The sequence below is a fragment of the Oryzias latipes genome, chromosome 3 (assembly GCF_002234675.1).
Source record: "Oryzias latipes chromosome 3, ASM223467v1".
NCBI lineage: Eukaryota > Metazoa > Chordata > Actinopteri > Beloniformes > Adrianichthyidae > Oryzias > Oryzias latipes.
The window spans coordinates 10,416,478-10,435,039 of NC_019861.2; the positions used below are offsets into that span (position 1 = coordinate 10,416,478).

Genomic DNA, 18,562 nt, shown 5'->3' on the forward strand with positions numbered 1-18,562 from the left:
TATATATATATATATATATATATATAGGCCCCAATTGACAGTGTGCTCAGTTAATGTCTCAGGCAATGGAGAGCAGAGGATACAGTGCTGGAGGACAGATCCTCATGAGAGGACAAACCTCTGCATGGGATGTACCACCGGACCATAACTGAAGTGGCTGATATCAAGAAGTCCTACCAATGGCTAGAAAGGGCTGGCCTAAGGGACAGCACTGAAGCACTCATCCTGGCAGCTCAGGAACAAGCCCTGAGCACCAGAGCAGTAGAGGCTCAGATCTACCCCACCAGACAAGACCCAAGGTGTAGGCTGTGTAAAGAGGAAGATGTTTGCAGGGAAAGCATACATGGAGCGCCACAATCAAGTGGCTGGAATAATATGCAGAAACATGTGTGCAGAATATGAACTGGAAACCCCAAGGTCAAAATGGGAAACACCTCCGAAGGTGGTAGAAAATGAGGGGGCAAAGATCCTGTGGGACTTCCAGATCCAGACTGACAGGATGATAATGGAGAACCAACCAGACATTGTAGTGGTGGGTAAAGAACAGAGGAAAGCCGTTGTGGTGGATGTGGCAGTGCCAAGCGATGGGAACATCAGGAAGAAGGAACATGAGAAACTGGAGAAATAACAGGGACTCAGAGAAGAACTGGAGAAAGCCTGGAAAGTGAAGGTGACAGTGGTGCCTGTGGTGATTGGAGCACTCGGGGCAGTAACCCCCAAGCTGGAGGAATGGCTACAACAGATACCTGGAAAGACCTCAGAGCTCTCAGTCTGTAAAAGCGCAGTGCTAGGAACAGATACTGCGCAGGACCCTCAAGCTCCCAGGCCTCCCATGTGAGTGTGTATCTGTATGTGTGTGTAAAATGTAGATTTGTAGGTGGGTGTAGTTTTATTCCTGAAATAGACACCTGTACGTTTATTGTAGTTTTCCTTCCTCCAAATCAAAGTACTTGTGTTTATTTTGTCAACTCAAAATGTAAAGAAACAATTTGATTGACCTTAAAGCTTTTTTCTTTATAGCCGTAGCTAAATGATTGTTCTTACATAAGATAAAAAAGATAAATACTTTGCTCTCCTGCTCACAATATCTTGTCAGCAGAAATGTATGGAGACAGTGATTTTTATTACCATGGAAACATGAGGAAAGCACATGCTCAAATGCCAAATGGATGCCTCAAACAAGGTCATTGTTACGACGATGCCAAAATCTTGTATTGGCAAAAGCTAACAAGTGTTGTCTATGGTTTTAAACCTTAAAGAAGCTGTTTCAATAACTGAGGATTTTTTTAAGCCCTCAGCCTCCCATAAAACCTTGTTATAAGCAAAATAGAAAATCTTTGCAGGGCTGCAATGAGGAATATTTTCAACAAATATCTGACAGAAAATACATTTTTTATAGGATTTTTAAAAGAGAGTGTATTTGTCCGTTTATTCTGCACCAGCTCCACAGACCAGCACTATCTGCTGCACAAACAAGACAGTCCTGGAAGAAAACCTAATGATGTGTGGACAAGAAAATATGCCATCATGTCTGAACACAAAGTTGATATATGGAAAGGGAATGTAGGCATACATTCCTATTGTCTTATCCGCTCGCTGAAATTCCTCTCTGTTTGAATGACAGGGCTTCCTCTGAGATTTGTGCACAAACATGCCAAACTCAGCAAACTGCAAACCTATTATCCGGCCCACTCATGCCGCGCACGTCCGGCAGCAGTGCGACTGCAAATCAATGGACTGTGCAGCGGCAGGGGATGGGCAAGGTGGGGCCAGCAGATCTCAAATCAGTACAAAGACCATTTCCATTGATCCGGTTAAATCGGTAGAGACAAATGCAAGCCGTTCTTGACTCTGGCAATCTGCGGCTCCTCCGCTGGGCTCTGACCTACATTACGATGACGAGTAAACAAAACTTCAGAGGATACATCTTCTGTCTCTTCATTCTGCCTAGTCTCAACTTCCATCTCTTCCTTGCCCCAGCCTCATCTGCGGATGTTCACATCATCTCCTCCACCCCCCCGTGGTGTGGAAAAGTAACATTTATGCTAACAAGATTAATTGAAAAGTGACTGTAAATGAGAGTCTTATATTGGTGTTTTGTAGCTGTGGGCTGTTTTTTCCAGCAGCATGGTGATTTCCGCTGAAATAAAAGTGGTGCCATGAATATTTTTGAGTTCCCTAATTTTCTGGAACAGTCTTTGCTCTTCCACTTAGAGTAATAATCTGCGTTTATCCAATAGTACACAGATCATTTTCCCTCTTGCTGTAACAATTGGTGCCTTTTTACTTTAGTGGTTGTTTGTTTTTTGTCTTAAGCGATGTCATACAGCCATTATGTACATGTTGCCCTTGCTGAACTGATGAAAAGTGGTCATACATGAATATACATGGAAAAAGTGAGAAAAGCTGTGGTCTGTACTGACATTTTTACAGATGTATAATGAGATAACTACGCTAAAACCACAGAAAAAATATGAATAAACACGTAAATCAACATGGAACATGAACCCCTGGTGATTATTGTGCTGTTGATATGCAATTCATTAGTGATTTTTGCACCAATTATATTATGTTAACATGATATGTGCGCCATATACGGGATAAAAAAGTTTTACATGCAGGAAAATTCCATTAGACATATGTGGAACAACAATGGAAAGCCATTTGCATCTCGCAAAAATAACGCACAATTGTGTTTATTGATTGATTTATGTAATACATGCGTATAAACTACCTAAAATACCTACCTACATCTTTAATATCTCGAAACCAAATTCAATTAAAGGGCAGAAACCCACGCATCGACGAATATAAAACGCAAGAAACCAAATTTCTTACCTGGAAAATGCACAAAATGTACGTAGTTAACGGTGACATGGGCTTGTTTCGCCTTCCTTCTTTCTTACTGCTCGTTTGAGGGAAAACATGCTCAAAACCATATGCTCAAAGCCTCACCAAAATTTCCAAGAACCGAGCACCCGGCAAAAATTAATTTGGGCATAATGAGTGACCCCCCCACCCCCAAAAAAGACATCACAGCGGGCAAAAACGTTTTAAAAAAATGAATGGGGTCAAAATCTTTTATGGGGCTCAATAAAATATCTAAAATCCACTTAGAAAGCAAAAATCATGTATCAGGAACATCCAAAGAAAATTTAGAAATTATTTTGGGATGACCACTTGACCCATGGGTAGGCTGCCATTTTGTGGCAAAGTGTGAAATTTGCCAAATTTCACAATTTTGCACAATATGCGATAAGAAAACTTTTGTTTTAGTAATTTCACGTAATTTCACACACTGCCAGTTTTGTGCACCTGTGACATCGGGAAGAGGCCGCCATCCTAAATTTGAAAAAAAGAAAAATACTTTCGTGCCTTTTACAAATTCAAAATCCTGCTAGGGGTTTTTGATCTATCACCTCCCAACTCCTTGAGCATCCTTGGGAAGCTTCTTGGAAAAAAACTGTTGGATTTAGAAGATGTAGATTTTTAATGGTGCAAGCATGGCTAGCTTACATAAAAAGTTTTTTTTTACAGATTATGGTGATAATTGATTACATTAAATCCTGGTTCAAGCTGAACAAAATAAAATAGTGTTCCTCTGCTTATTCATGTTCAAATATTCGCAGTTTCACGCATTCGCAAAGTTTTTTTTCAGTCACATGACTCCTCCGTTTCATCGCAAAACCTCAGCTCAAGACGCTTGTATGAGACTTTTGCGTCAGAAGGAGGTGCTGTGGGGCAGGAGGGGAACGGAGATGAAGAGCACGCCGGCCCGTTCGGCTTCCTTACCAGCTTCTAAGGAATATTTCACAGCTAATTCCACAGGTTCCTGAATCGCTACCGACCGCAGTTTGTGCCCCGCACGGAGAAATGGCATCAGCTGACTCAGAAGCGGTCAGAAAATATCCTAAAATGCTGAGGAAGATCATGACGGAGAATAATTATCATCCGGAGCAGGTGTTTAAGTAAGGGTTATTGGACGACGAAGTGTGCATTATCACTTTTTAACGCAGGTCGTGGAAGCCTGTGCGTCGGACGGTTGCTTCAGTGAAGCGCGTTAATTCTGATAATGCACACTTCGAAAGCCATTAACCCGCTTATACCATGGTCACTTACAAAAGAAATAGATATTCAACCAGTTTTTAGTACTTTATTCTTTTTTTTTTTGGGTTTGGATTGTTTTTTCACAAAAAGCGGACTAACGTTTGTTTTAAAGAAGCCAGCGCAGTAATATCGAACATTTAAGCTATGTGATCGGAACTTATTTTTTGCTAGGCGTGCGGCTATGACTGTGGATAAAACCTGCCTCTTCTGGAAGAAGAACTCTTGTATTTAACTGATGAAGGAGGAAGCACAGGCTCTTGGTTTTAAGGCTCAGAGTGACAGAGTGACATTTCTAATGCGCGTTATAAAGTATGCTACTGTACAGACGATTGCTCAGAATAAAAAAAAACTATTTATGTTGAGCAATATTCCAATGTTCTTTAATAAATGTTTCACAAAGTATCAGAAATGTTTCAGAAGGGTGTTTGATGAGTAACGATCGATGACGGACATTCTTCACCCGCTGTGGTGGGGGTAGTTCTCCATATTCGCGGCTTCTGCGTTTTCGCGGGTGTCTCTGGTCCCTAACCCCCACAAATACAGTATATGAATGAGTTAAGAATGTGAGCGTGGTTAACAAAAAACCTCAGTTGCCAAGAAAATCCAAAAATTTACTTTTTCTGATTCTTCTAACAATTACATAGATCTGTTTGTCACCCCCAGTTGATCAAAAAATTAAATGGTTGCTATGGAGCTAAAACCAACAGAGAGGTCACCACTTTGAAAAAAGTCGGGGGGGGGGTCGTGAATTTGTCAAGCACATCTCTGCTCAGGGAGTCAGAGACAAAAAGGAGAGCAGAAAGGGCCAGAAGGACGAGCCAAAAGGGAGGGCAGGTAACATCTTTGGGCCATACAACGCAGCTTTCAGCTTCAACGTTGACTTGTTTTCAGGTTTTCTGCCCCTAACCCTCACAGAACACCAGCTTTGGTCCTACATATTTACAAGTCCAGGGATACACTGGACTATGTCACTTCCAGATGTTCTTGTCTCCAACGTTTGGCATGTCACGATCATGGTTCGCGGTTGTTTAATAACCCTCAGTTCCTTTATTATTTCAGTTCTGCTCCAGCAGTCTTGCTCCCTGCATTTGGGTCCTCCAGCAGCCACCTTCTCTGTCACTTCTAGAGTCAAAATTTTTGACAGTTTGTCTGGGGGGCAAAAAAAAAAAAACTCCGGCAGCTGTGACCCATAAACTTAACTCAAACTTAGTTGTCCATTTTTAGACAAATGTCACATGAAGAAGAAGCTCATTAGATGGCAAAATCTCAGTGAGTGAGTTGTGCAAGTTGCTTGATTTGTCTTTGGACACTCATACATGCACACACAAATAGGGCTGGTGTTTTTCGCTGCACACTGAGTCATATTTAACAGGACCGAAGCACACTAGAATTCTGTTGAATCCTTTTATTTTTGGAAGGAATTTTTACAATAAAATCAATTTTAAAAGAAAAAAATAACACGATTTGAGACAAAACAACCAACTGGCCACTTTACTACTGTAGACATGTGGATTTTTTACATTCCATTTTTTTGTGACCCTATCATTTTTGCAATTCTTCTATCTCACGCCACCTTTGAGTGAAAATGTCACCCCCACCACATACTGAATAACTCAACAAAATCTGCGCGCAATTAGTACCAGGTGAAATATTGGGCATACTGAACGACTCTTATTATAGGTTGGCCACAAGACCTACTGCTTGGCGGCCATTCTGCTGCCAAGGAAATCCGAAAATGTACTATTGCCAATTGTTCTAAAACTTGTGTTGACCTGTTTGTCACCCCCAGTGGATCAAAACATAAAATGGTTGCTATGGAGTTAAAACCAAGAGAAGAGCCGCTAAATAGAAAAAATAAGTTTTTTATTCATGAATTTGACTCGTGCAGCTCTGACCAGGGTGGCAGGGGCAAAGGGGAGCAGAGAAGGAAGCAGCTGTGAGGGCAGGTAAAAAACTAGTAACAGAGTCTGTGGGTGAGGGCAGATAGCATTATATACAACACTGCTTTACTCTTTATAATTCAATTGAAACTGGTAGGAAAATGTAGGACTTATTGGAAACTGGTACGTGCATGATAAAACTGTAGGACTCTGATCCATTGCTAGTTCTTAATTCGTCCTTTTACTCATTCCCCATTTTGCTTTCTTAGTGCGAGCACTGTCTGAGCTGCCAGTTCTTGTTTTATGTAATGAGAGGCAATAAGAGAGTGCAGCAGAGAACACAGCTAGGTTGCCTAGGGACATAAATTCACAGTGGAACTAATTTTAAACATATCTGCCCCTCAAAATAACATCTCGCAGCATTTGATGGAAAATAGATTAAAATGGATTAAATAAAACATTGCGTCAGCTAAGTACTGGCAAGCAAGGAGAATAGCAATGTCAACAAATACCAGAAATTCCTCTCATTTCGCTATATTTTGTAAAATATGACATGGGCGACTGTGTAACCTGTAGTTTTCCTGCTCCAAAGCGTTTATGATGCTTCGCTAGTTTACTGACTCATCTCTGGAGCAAGAAATCTCATCTCACTCGTCATTACTCCCTGGGTAGCACCAGATCAGCAGCTCTGACCTCAATCATAATCATTCCCCCTAACTCGTCTCTTTTTGACTCCCTGACATCTTTCCCTCGCCTCAAGAACAAATGTGCCGGTGACACTAACGCCAGAAAGCTGTTTTGTACCAGAAGACCCTGACATGTCTGGTAGCTCAGCTTTAGAACTTGAGAAACAATTTCCAACAACATTTCGGTTTATTCGTACAACAGCCCCTCGCAACGCTTTTCAAGGTGCTACACGGGGAAGGTAAACAAGTTAGACAAAATCAAATCACACAAAATCCAATTCAATCCAGCAACAATGCAGTTATATTCCACTTCAGCTCAAATTATCAGATCAACTTTTTCAAGTTTTATCAAATTCAAAACAATTTGTTATAATTGCTTTGGAGCAAACAGATTTTATAATAGATATCATTCCAATCTGTCCCCTCTGCAAAAATTGGACTTAAAGTGAACCTTCTTACGATTTCTTTCAAAGCAAAGCTCCTAGCTGCAGAACACAGAAAAATACATACAATTTTTGATTTGGTGAAAAAGTAAATCCGAAATCAAGTGACATTTCAAAGATGATAGTCATTTTGACATCTCACTCCCTTTTTACGTCTGTACTATGGATTAAGAAGCCATGCTATCCAAGCATCTGCTCCTCAGACTCGAAGACAAAGTTCCCTTGTCCGTCAGAGAAAACTCACCAAAAGATGAGTTTTAGATCATTGTTGTCCAAACTAAAATAAAAGAACACACATTCTGCCCTTGTGCAGAGCTTTGGTCTCCTTTCCACCTCGAGCATTAAAGCACAATTGACTGGTACTTTGTTACAAACCTCAAAGGAGAGCAGAACAATGCATCATGGAAGCTGAGCGATGAGACGCAATGCCACGGTACTGCATCTATAAAAAGCTCTCTGGGAGAATTCACAAGGTCTAGTTTTAAAACGATTTAACTCTCATCCCCAGAGGCACCAGTTTTAACATGTGGCCAAACTCAGAATACTGAGGGTGGAAATAAACAGGATGAAAACATTTAGGGTCACAGGCAGAGGTTAAGTGGTTGTTCCTGGGCTGCATTCAATGTGGCATCATCTTAGATAAGAACCCCCAAACAAGCATCATTGCTTCTGAAGGGCAGCATCATTTTTGCAAAGTCGTAAAAACTCAAATGCACGACAGATTTTAGAAAACACAGGCAGGAAACACAATTTAAATTACATTTTTGGAATTTTTTTCTGACTCAGAAACATTAAATTCCTCTTTTGATCAATTTCAAAAGTTTTCTTTTAAAAGCTTTTTTTTAAATCAAAATTCTAGTCTTTTAATTATAATTATGTTAATTTTAGCCAACAAAACCTGTGTCCTTTTCCAGGACCTATTTTCTGCAGAGCAGCTGTAATTCATTAGAAATTCACCTCTGAGTTGTGTTGGTAAGAAGCAGCCCCGCCCCCCAGTCCCCTCCCTGTCTGTTTGCACACTTACACACTCTCCCACTAGCTTACAGCCCGTCATACCCCAACCTAAATTACTGGTGCAACCAAAATGGCCAGTAATATTGGAGCTATGCAGCTGTACAGTTTCTATTAAGACGCTTCAGACGAGGAAAACAAAGCCGTACACCGATCTAGTCGTCTAAGTGGATGCATCTCTTTTATATAAATTTCATTTAAATGTGTATGTATTTAAATTGTTGTAGTTTTAACTGTTTGTTGTATTTTATATACTACATATGTTGTACGGTGACCTTTAGTGCTCAGAAAGCCGCCTTATAAAATGTATTAATATTTTTATTATAAAATGGAGCGGAGCTAGTTGTAGCTTCCGTGTTTCCATGCTACACGCTTTTTCAAACATAATTTTTTTGTCTGCTCCTGATTCAAACTACTTTGAATAAAGAAACTGTTTTACCTCAGAAATAAAAGTGTAATCTTAATATTGTTCATATATGTCCTCCATTATCAGAAAAATGCCATTAGAACATATTAAAAACACCCAAAACACTATTTTTATGGAAGTGGGTCTTTAAGTCAATATCACTTGTTAGATGTGCTTCTTTAGAGAATTTTTTTTAAGTCTGCTTCTTGAGCAACACCAGAGAAACATAATACTTGTCGTTATATGTCTTATTGCTGCCTTTCACTCCACCACATAAAACCACATCTCCTCCTGGCTGACCAATAAAGAATATCTTTTATTTTTTTGTTTTTTTACAAGAAAACACATTTTTTGTCAATTACAGAAATAAAACCAAAACAAAATTTGAAAGAAAAATGGATAGTTTTGATCTGTGGTCTTCTGTCTTATGTTGGACCAGCTGAAAGGTTGTCATGCTGCTCTCATTACTGCTCTGAAGCAGAATGCCAGAAATCAATATTATATCACTTTTGCTACAAACTGTGGAAAAATATGTTGTCACCTTTCAAGTCTGCTTTGATGTTATTTACTGAAAGACAGATTCCCAACTTTCAATTAAGAAGAAAAGGAATATTACTTGATTTCTCATTTTATTTGAGATCAAGGGTCATTTAAAGGTTCGTAATGTCTTTATTTGTTAAACCTGCACTTGACTGGGGTAAATTAGGATTTTAGGTGACTTCATAGTTCCATGGCAACAATTTGAGACAGTTTTTTTGTCATGTTTGTGTTTTTTATTTTTTGCAATTGCAAATTGATAAATTCTTTTTTTTTAAGCTGCAATGTTGAGTAACTCTGCTCACCATATAGTTTTTTACTTGTTTGCAAGTAATTCTAAAAAAGCACATTAACTGCATGGAAATACGGCATGTTTCTGATAATTGACTCTGAGGTTTAACTGTGCCCAATATAGACACTGAAGGTAATAAATGTGACTTCCTGTTGTTTATTAAAGCAGTTGAGCGCAATAGTTTTACCAAAAGTAGATCAATGAAGTCACTTTAAGAGCCAAACACTTAAGAAGCAAAAGGCTCTTAAAACAGTCAGTAAAGCACAGAGCTGCAATAATATGACTCCCTGGGACAGCAAAAAAATAGAGGGGAAAAAGGGAAGATTCTGAACAAAAGAACATGAATCAATACTCTATCACGGAGACAGGCTTCTGTTATATCACTTCAGTTATGTCATCATAAAAACTTTACAAGAGCATTTAAGCAGCATAGATAGGAAGCAAATAACAATAAATATATTGACTTTAGTGAGAGCAGAAGCAGTAAGCCATTAATACTGTGTGCACTAAAACAGTGTCCCATGATGCTCTGCTGCATGAAGTCCATCAAGTCTTTATCATAGTATAATAATTAATCACAGCGATTCTTAACAGTATTTACTGAAGCTGTCGTTGAGTCTCTGTTCTCAGCATTTTGTCCTTCATTGACTGCACTTTAACTCCAGACAAATCATAGCCTTAATTCTTTTGATGCTGCTTGCCTGCAGTAATTGAAACTAACAAAATAGATTCATCAGTTCAGTGACTCCACACTGAAAAAAGATGCTGCTTTTTTTTACATTAATATTTGATATGAATGGTGGTGTCAATGGAGAAGGCCAGTTCTGCTGTGTCTTCATCATCAGATAGTAGTTCATCCAGTGTTGCACTGTTAGTTTGTTGCCATGGCAAAGGCTGGAGAAGCAGCTTGCGGCTGGAAGGTTGCCAGCTTGGCAAGATGTTGGATGGAGTTCCCTGTCTTATCCACCTTTTTACTAGTTCACTTGGGCATGGCATGTACACCCAGGACGGAGCATCTGGCTGTACTCTTGTGTCCACATTGCATGATCATTTAACGCTTATCCAGAATGCGGACTCAATTTTTATTTAAGGGTCTAACATCATGCTTGTAATGGGGATAAATTATGTCCCATCGGACTCTTTTGTGAGGAGGATGAGGACGGTGTGAGGAGGTGGACACCAGAGACTCTTCATCTTATCATTTTATATTACTTGCCTTATAATTATAACTGCAGTAACATTTTTAAAGGTTTATCGGTTTTTAATCTGAGTGGTTGCATGTCCTGCAAAACGCTTTGGGAAACGGCATCTACTTGTAAAGCACTTTTTAAAATCTTCTTTAAAGATACATGGGCGGGCTGGCAAGGCGGATTGAACCTGCAATCTTCCGATCAGAGGTCGACCGCCCTACTGCTGCACCACGGCCATTCTTGGTTTGATGTAGAATGTACAGCACCTTGTTCAATTGTTATTTGTGTTAAAGCGCTTTAAAAATAGAGTTGATACTGATGAAAAACCTCACACTTCAAATTTTATTTATGGGTATTTTTTTTTTAAATCAAATCGTCGTGAAACAGAAGCAGAGAAAAAAATACAGTTTGAAAAATATCTTATTTGTGACTTCCTTTAGAAGCTACAATCTGCAAGCAACAAACTCCCTGCTCCGCTCCATTCTGCTGCATCCACTTGCAGAGAAATAAATCCATGTACGTCTTTGTTTTCCTTGTCTGAGATGGAATGTGGCTCTAAACTGGACGGATAGTTCCAATATTGCTCGCTATTTTTGATGGTTGATTTGTTGCTTTTTGTTGCTATCGTGGTATAAACTCCACAGACCCACGCTTCCCTTTTTAGGTCTTCTAGTTGAAAAAACTCTTCTACCAACCTCTGCTAAAGATATGACGCTCTTTCAAAGACGGCTTAATTCTTTTGCTCATGTGAGTCATATTTTTTTTTCAAGTGGGTCGTGTCAATCCACTTGCATGGCAGGACTAACATTAATCAACTTCTGCCAGCAGCTGGTTAGTTGTGTCAGCTCCATGCAAGAATCCTTTTCTCTTGTCAGGCTTTATGCTGCTGCCAGCTGTCAACCACAGCCTTTGATGTGTCACATTCTGAGTATTTTCACAATCCAGCACATGCACAGACTCAGATTTTGTCTGAGAGGTGGGACTTTAAATTTGTTTGGTGTTTTGGCCACAGAATGCATGCACATTTTTAAATAACGTGTTATTGCAATGAGATGAAATACTGAGAGTTTTAGTTGGTGGAGTTTGAAAATCTTTACCTCAGTCAGCCAAAATTTAACCTTTAGCAACAAAATTCTTCCAGTACCTTTTTTTTTATTGTCTGCAAATATATAAACGTTGATAAATGGTGCCAAACCTTCCAAGGTCAGGTTCCCGAATCCTGGTTCTGAGCTGCATTCATGTTCCTGGTCCTCCCCACAGACTTTGACATCAGTAAATAAATGTAATGAAACAAGAGCTCTAATAAAAAAGAAAATCTACTCCTCATTAAATGATTATGGGAAGTCACCAGTAAAGCTACATGAAGAATTAATTTATTCCCTGAATCAATTTTTCATGGACTGTGCAGAAGCCTGAAGTCTCAGGCGGCGGTGGTTGTCTAACAGCGGATTGCACAAAAAAAATCCATGTATGTCAACACTGTTCATGAAAGTTGTGCTCAACCCTGTTTCTCCCACTGCAGAGAAGCGCTACAACTGAATTCACAGAGAAAACGATGGTGTGTTTGTGATCTGATTACAGTAGTACTACTTTTTCATCGATCTGCACCAATTAGCTACTAAAGAAATGCATACATTTCACTCAAAGCATCAGGAAAGGTGTTAAATAGAGTCATCTGCACTTAGGTTTTTAAGTTGACATCAAGACATCAAAGAATTGACAAAAAATTCAAAGTTTGGGGGGAATTAAGATGTGTTTCAAATCCCCTGATGAAATATACAGAAAAAAACATTGAGCAATATGATTTTTTTTTTTTAAGTATAGAGTTGCATGCTGGTGCTGTGGTTAGCGCTCTTGCCTCGTAGCAAGAAGGCCCCCAGTTCAACTCCAGGCTGGGGGACCTGAAATAGAACATATATGTGTGGAGTCAGCATGTTCTCCCAGTGCATGCGTGGGTTTTCTCCGGGAACTCCGGCTTCTTCCCACCCTCCAAAAATATGCTTCATAGGTTAACTGGTTACTCTAAATTGTCCCCAAGTGTGCACGGGTGTGTGATTGTGGCCCTGTGGCTCCCTGCCAACCTGTCCAGGGTGTCCCCTGCCTTTACCCATGAGTGGCTGGGATAGGCTCCAGCAACCCGATGACCCCAAAAGGGACACAATGGCTTAGAAGATGATTGTTTTTTAAGTTTCAGCTTTGATATTTTGGGTTACTTGGTAAGTTTTCACTCACAACGTTAGTTTAAGAAGTAATAAAAATTGACAGGAGTGTTCAGAAAAAGCACCTTATTTAACCACTGTCTTAAATTTGATCCACAAATTTTTAACATGATGTAACTTTATTATGAAGAATTGATTATCAACATATTTTTCATTATTTCAATACAGTAATTCATTTTAATAATGAATAATAATTGCAGCGTTACTCTCACCATAAAATCTTAAAAATCAGCAAAACCTTTCCCACCAAAGGTTTTTTTGAGATTTCATGGAAGCAGCCATTTTTAGAATGAGCTGGAAAAGTCCTTCAACTGCCCCTAGTGGAATGAATGTGAACTACAGGGCAGAAAGCATGGACCTAGTTCTATGCAATGGATTTTTCGATCATGCTAATGAGATGAGGGGTCTCAGAAATGCACGTATCAAACATGATGCAAAAGGTCATATATGATTAAACTTTTTTTTAGCATGGAACCATCAGGAATGAATGAGAGTCTTTACAGATAAAACAAGTTCATTGAAAATATTAGAAAGTGTGAAAGCTGATGACTAAACACAGTATTACTGTTGATGATTAGTGTTTCTTTACATACAAAATTTTTTTTTTTTTCCAAGTTTCAACTGATTTAAGGTCATGGTCATTCTTTTGTGATGCAGACAATCAACGGCAGTTCAATTCACAGGCTTTAAAATGAACACATTTGATAAAAACCTGTGTCAAAGTCTGAAATAAAAAGAAGCATTTGGCATTTCCTTACAGCTACTTTTGGTCAGATGTATTGTTTTTCGTCATAGGTCTGAAATTACAGGGCATTTCTTTATACCTGGAGGAGCATCACAGCCCTGACTGGTCCGGTTGAGCAGACTGTAGCTCTTTACAGACATTAGCAGTTTAGCTGACAGGATGTGCAGGTGAAGAGGTTGCTCATTCCTCGAGGGGGGCGGCATTTTGGAGGCCTGATTGTATTTTAGAGTTTAAGCCTTCATTTCATCCTGTTACTGATAGGAAGAGACATCTGACAAATTCAAGTGATCCCAGAGGGGTAACCAGAGGGTCCAAATTTATTTTAACTACAGTAATTGGCCAAAGAATGTGGCAAAAAAAAAACACCTATACATCCATAGATGCAAAGGACAGCAAGGTAGGGAAATTAGAGCTACTAAAGATCATTGGACATGAAAGTGGAGCTATCAGACTTGTGGGACTCCAATATCCCAGCAGCAAACAGATAAGATCACTTGGATGGAGTCTTTCATGGAGCGAGAAGGGCTGTTGAGCTGGAGGATATAGCAGAGGTAGGTGAACTACAGCACAGAAGCAAACATTGTGATTAGAGTCTGCTCACAATGCAGAGTCTTAGTATGCCACAGCTTAAAACAGAAAACAATGCAGAGCACACCCACACTGCAACGCCTGCGATGATAACAAAAAAGCTTCACCCACCCACATTGTGGGCTTCTAACCCGCAATACATCTCTGTTTCCAACTCATCCATTATCTCTGATTTCAAAGGAAGATGCAGCAAAACTCCCTCTGAATACAACTGAGCAACAGATAAGCACATCCAGCCAAATAACCAATAAAAAAGGCATAGAACTTACCCAGAAGAGGAGATTGAAGAAGACCATTCCATATCGCAGGGCCATCATGCAACCCTCAGCCATCCTGCAGCGTCGCAGTTCTAGAAGGAATATGAAGGAGAGGTCCAGGTAAAACACCACATACTTCTTTCCCTGGTTGTAGCGCCCCTTGGAGTTCTGTGGCCCCTTTGTGGTGTGGAAGCCGAACGCAAACGGCGGCCGCTTGTACTCAAACTCGCCACTGAAGCGGTGAAACCCAGACGTGAAGGGCGGTGTGTCGGGTTTGCTGTCCAAAGATGGACTGCGTCGGTACGGAGTCTCGTCTGTGCTTGAGCGTCTCATTATGGGAGCTTAACAACTTCAGGAAGTCTTGGATGGCCACTCTGTCGGTTCAGAGTTTTTGACGTACTCCACCGAGGAAATTCAATGATGCTTCCAATCTCAGTTCGTCTACGAAAGTTATTACAACCCCTCGTCTTTTGGTGATAATGCCCCTCTGGTTAGTTGGTCTCAGTTACTGACTCCGCTCCTAAAGTGTCATTATTTTCTGTGGGTTTAGGACACCAGACACACACTCTTCTTCCCATTCCTGCTTCCCTTTGTGTAATCCCTCAAACACAGGTGTCATGCTCCCTCAGATAAGCTGGTTTGCAGTTTCATCTCATTACAATCCAATCAGAAAGCTCTATCTTTCCAGTTGCTCAGCGTCGACAAAAACGATCCTACCCGGTCTCACCAGGAGTTCCTAAATAAGAGCTCCTGGCCACCAGATGATAAACTTCCAAGAAACACGTCCGCTGAGAATGCTGCACCTCTGTGGTCGCAGGTGCATCTGAGAGTTCAGCATGTGGCTGCGGCCGGTGATGTGCTTCTGCTGACATGCAGAATTAGAGGACTAAAATAGACAGCGAGATGAGAGCATGCTGTCACGGATGAGAGGATAAGGGAGAAGGCTGAAAGGATGAATGAAACTTTTGATGCAACTGTTGTATCAGTATCCGTGTGGAAATGCTGATTTGTCTAATTTTCTTCTTGCTTCACGCATCCTGGCTAACTTGTCCTCTTTGCCTCTAGAGGTTACTCAGCTTGTCCTCCACACATCAAGTCACCCCTCTTCAACTCTTATTCCTCAACTCTGTCCACTTTCTGTTCTCTCCTCCTCTGTGGCAGCAGCAGATAATTAATTTCCAGACTCATCAGTGAGCCAAAGTGTGGTGCTGCCTCTTCTGGTCTCCCACTCCTCCTCTAAAGCAATCTATCCTCTTCTTCAAGTGGGATAGGAGACCGAGATGTCCATCAGAGTCAGTGCAAACCAGGAAAAGAAGAAGGAGCGAAGGAAGGTGAGTCTGGCGGCGGGAAAGGAGGACTGTTCCTCAGAGAAGCAGAAGAAAGACTGCAGTGTTTGAGCGCTAGTCCAGCCTCGCTACCTCTAGCTCCCTCCCTCTTGCTCTTCACCGGCTTTCTCTCTTTTTCTTTCTCTCCCTCCTCCCCGCCTCTTTCCTTGCCAACCTCACAAGCTTCCCTGCTCTCCCCTCCACACACTTATTCTACTGCACCCCATCCCTCCTCGGCCGCTGTCCCCCAAAGCCTGGCAGCCAAATAAGGCAGGCATGCATTCATATTCTGGCCACACCCCACTAAGGGTGCACAACCAATCAGCAGCAGTCTCACAGCTCCATCTTCCCACATGCACACAGCCTCATCTACCAGATAACACTCACACAAACGCACAATTCACAGGTGCAAACAAGCCCAAACACAAAACCCGGTGTGCCGGGAAGCCATGCTTCCTCCCCCTCTCTGCTCTCTGCTCCTCTTCCGGCATGGGACTCATTCCACATGCAGAGGTTGTTCCTGCGCACAACCCAGGCTGCTCTCTGCATACATAGCTTCAGCCATGTCTCTCCTCCACCTGGGTCACCCAGTATCCGTACACGTGCACACAAAACAAGAGCATCACCCTACAAGCTGTTCTGTGAGGAAGAGTGCTCATGTCATTCACACACAGTTATCACATGGGCCTCACAACTCTGTTGGCATCTGGGTCACTGGTTTTATGAGTCCACAGGCACAAAACAAGACTGCAGGAGGTTGAGATCATATTAAGATACGTCGAGTATTTAATGGATCTCTCCCTTTCATCGCCTGCGTGTATTTTATCAGGGTAAAGCTGAGCCACAGCAAGAGTGAGAAAACAGCCATTGGGGTTTCCTTGCAGAAAATTACCCTGGATGAGGTAATATGAAAATGATGAAAGATTTCACACTTTGGTCAAGCACAGCACAGATGCAGCACAGAGGTTTGCAGCAGCACACGCTGCATTACAGCTTGTTTACTGCAGCTTCTGTGCAGTAGATGGAAAAAAATCCCTTCTATTTTGCTAAATTATCAGGATCAATAGCGGCATAGACAAAAGCGTTGTTTCCAAACCACAGAATTAACCGATAGCAGTGGATGCTGTTTATTGTTAAAAACGTCTCAGCTTTAAAAAAAATCTTAACCCCTTGGTGCTGAAATTTAAAAATCACTGATGTTTTTGCTTTCTGGTAGATGCTACCTTGAAGCAATTTTGGAGCAGAAGGGGTTTGATGCATATTTGCCTCAAAAGGCATTGAGGGGCCAAAACAAAGTTAGGTATTGAATTAAGCTAAATGAAGCAATAAGGATACTCTCAAGAAATTGTAGTGTGCTAAGGTGCCTAGCTCTGACAAACTGTAAGAACTTTTTCTGATTTGAAACACAGTCAATTTGATTGTGATATGTAACAAAAGTGAAAATCAAAAGAAAATGAACTGAAGAAAAATGTGTAAAGTGCAGGATACAGTAACACATTCTCACCCCAACTCGTGGAATGTAGACGTATGGTAGGAACCCCCGACACGTCACATATTGACACTTTGGATGAGACCAAATTGTGGTCTTTCAATGTGTTGAAAATAAAAGATCCCATCACGCTGGTGTTTGATTGACATTTTCAACCCTAAAAATTTTTTTACTTCAATTTCTGTTTTACATACCGACAGAAATGTGGGCTATTTTAAGTGAAAGCAACGGATCTAATGCTGCTTTCAGGCTATATGGGAAAAAAGAAAAGTACTTTTTGTTTTTTCTTTTCTTTCTTTTTATTATTATCATTGATATTATTATTACTATTATTAGTATTATTATTATGGCGGAAGTCAGAATCTCTGAAACTCTTCCAATGTAATTTACTCGGAGCAGGGAGCACGTCAAAAAACGACAAGTTGGGCTCACTTAAAGCGTTAGAAACGTGGATGGGGGTTCCTACCATGCGTCCATATATGACAATTTTAAGTGAGAATGTGTTGGATACAGGGATTATTGTGTAACCCTTGTGCTATCTTAGATGAGCCCACCCTTACATTGACGTGTTATTCCTACCATGACAAAGGTGGATAAAGGTGGAAAGATTTCATGTAATCCATGGACACCAGTGAAGATCACAAATCAGTGAAGAAAAAAGGTTCAGCGCACCGTCTAGTGGGTCTAGATGACCCAACTCCCAATGTTGAAGTGCCTAGGATAGCACAAGGGATAACGCCTTAAAAAAAAAGCATGATGTGGCTTCTTAAAAAACTTCACACCACAGCTTCAGCTCCAGTGTTTCCACTACTACCATAGGTCTTCAAGAGTTGAAGCAATTGATGTCATTCCAGCAAATTCTGAAGCAGAGAAAAGCAGCCTTGCGCTGATATGCAACACTTTACATCGGCTGATACTGTCCAGGAGAAAAATGGCTTTGTAACACTTAACGTGCAGAAAGTGCTGTATAACCGATAAGAAAAGTCCATTTTCTCTGTGTCATGGTCAGGTGACTAACATTAATTGTGTCAAAAAATGTACAGAATGTCAAAGATCTTGTGTTATTTAGGTGTTGCCGGTAACAGGGTTAAAGGGTTAATTCCTACTGTAAGTTCATAAATCAATAGTTTGGATATCATGTCTGTCTTTAGGTGATGTACAACTCCAACAAAGCAGGAAAGCTTCTGTTTGTTTAAAGCAGGGAAACGTGTTCCTTTCACTTGACAATCTGAAATGCACAAATATAGTTTCTGTCACATGCTTTAGCGCTGCTTGGTGTCACCATGTGATGACTTAAAAAGACCCACTTAAAGTAGCTTTTACCAGATCGGAGCAGAGTTGCTGGTCTGCAGCATCAAAAGCTTGTGAGGTGGCTTGGGCTTCGTGT

The 18,562-nt window shown here is 40.7% G+C and overlaps 1 protein-coding gene across 2 annotated transcripts in view; it reads right to left on the reverse strand.

Annotated features, from left to right (window-relative positions):
* Positions 1–18,562, reverse strand: part of tspan4 (tetraspanin 4) — a 287,641-nt gene that overhangs the window by 217,369 nt on the left and 51,710 nt on the right. Inside the window, exon 2 of one of the 2 annotated variants that reach the window (XM_011487843.3) lies at positions 14,374–14,453. In XM_011487843.3, coding sequence (XP_011486145.1) covers positions 14,374–14,436 — 63 coding nt within the window. In that variant the 5' untranslated portion in view covers positions 14,437–14,453. Of the gene's footprint in view, positions 1–14,373; positions 15,835–18,562 lie in introns of those variants that run through there. The other variant, XM_004066855.4, reaches the window with a different exon arrangement.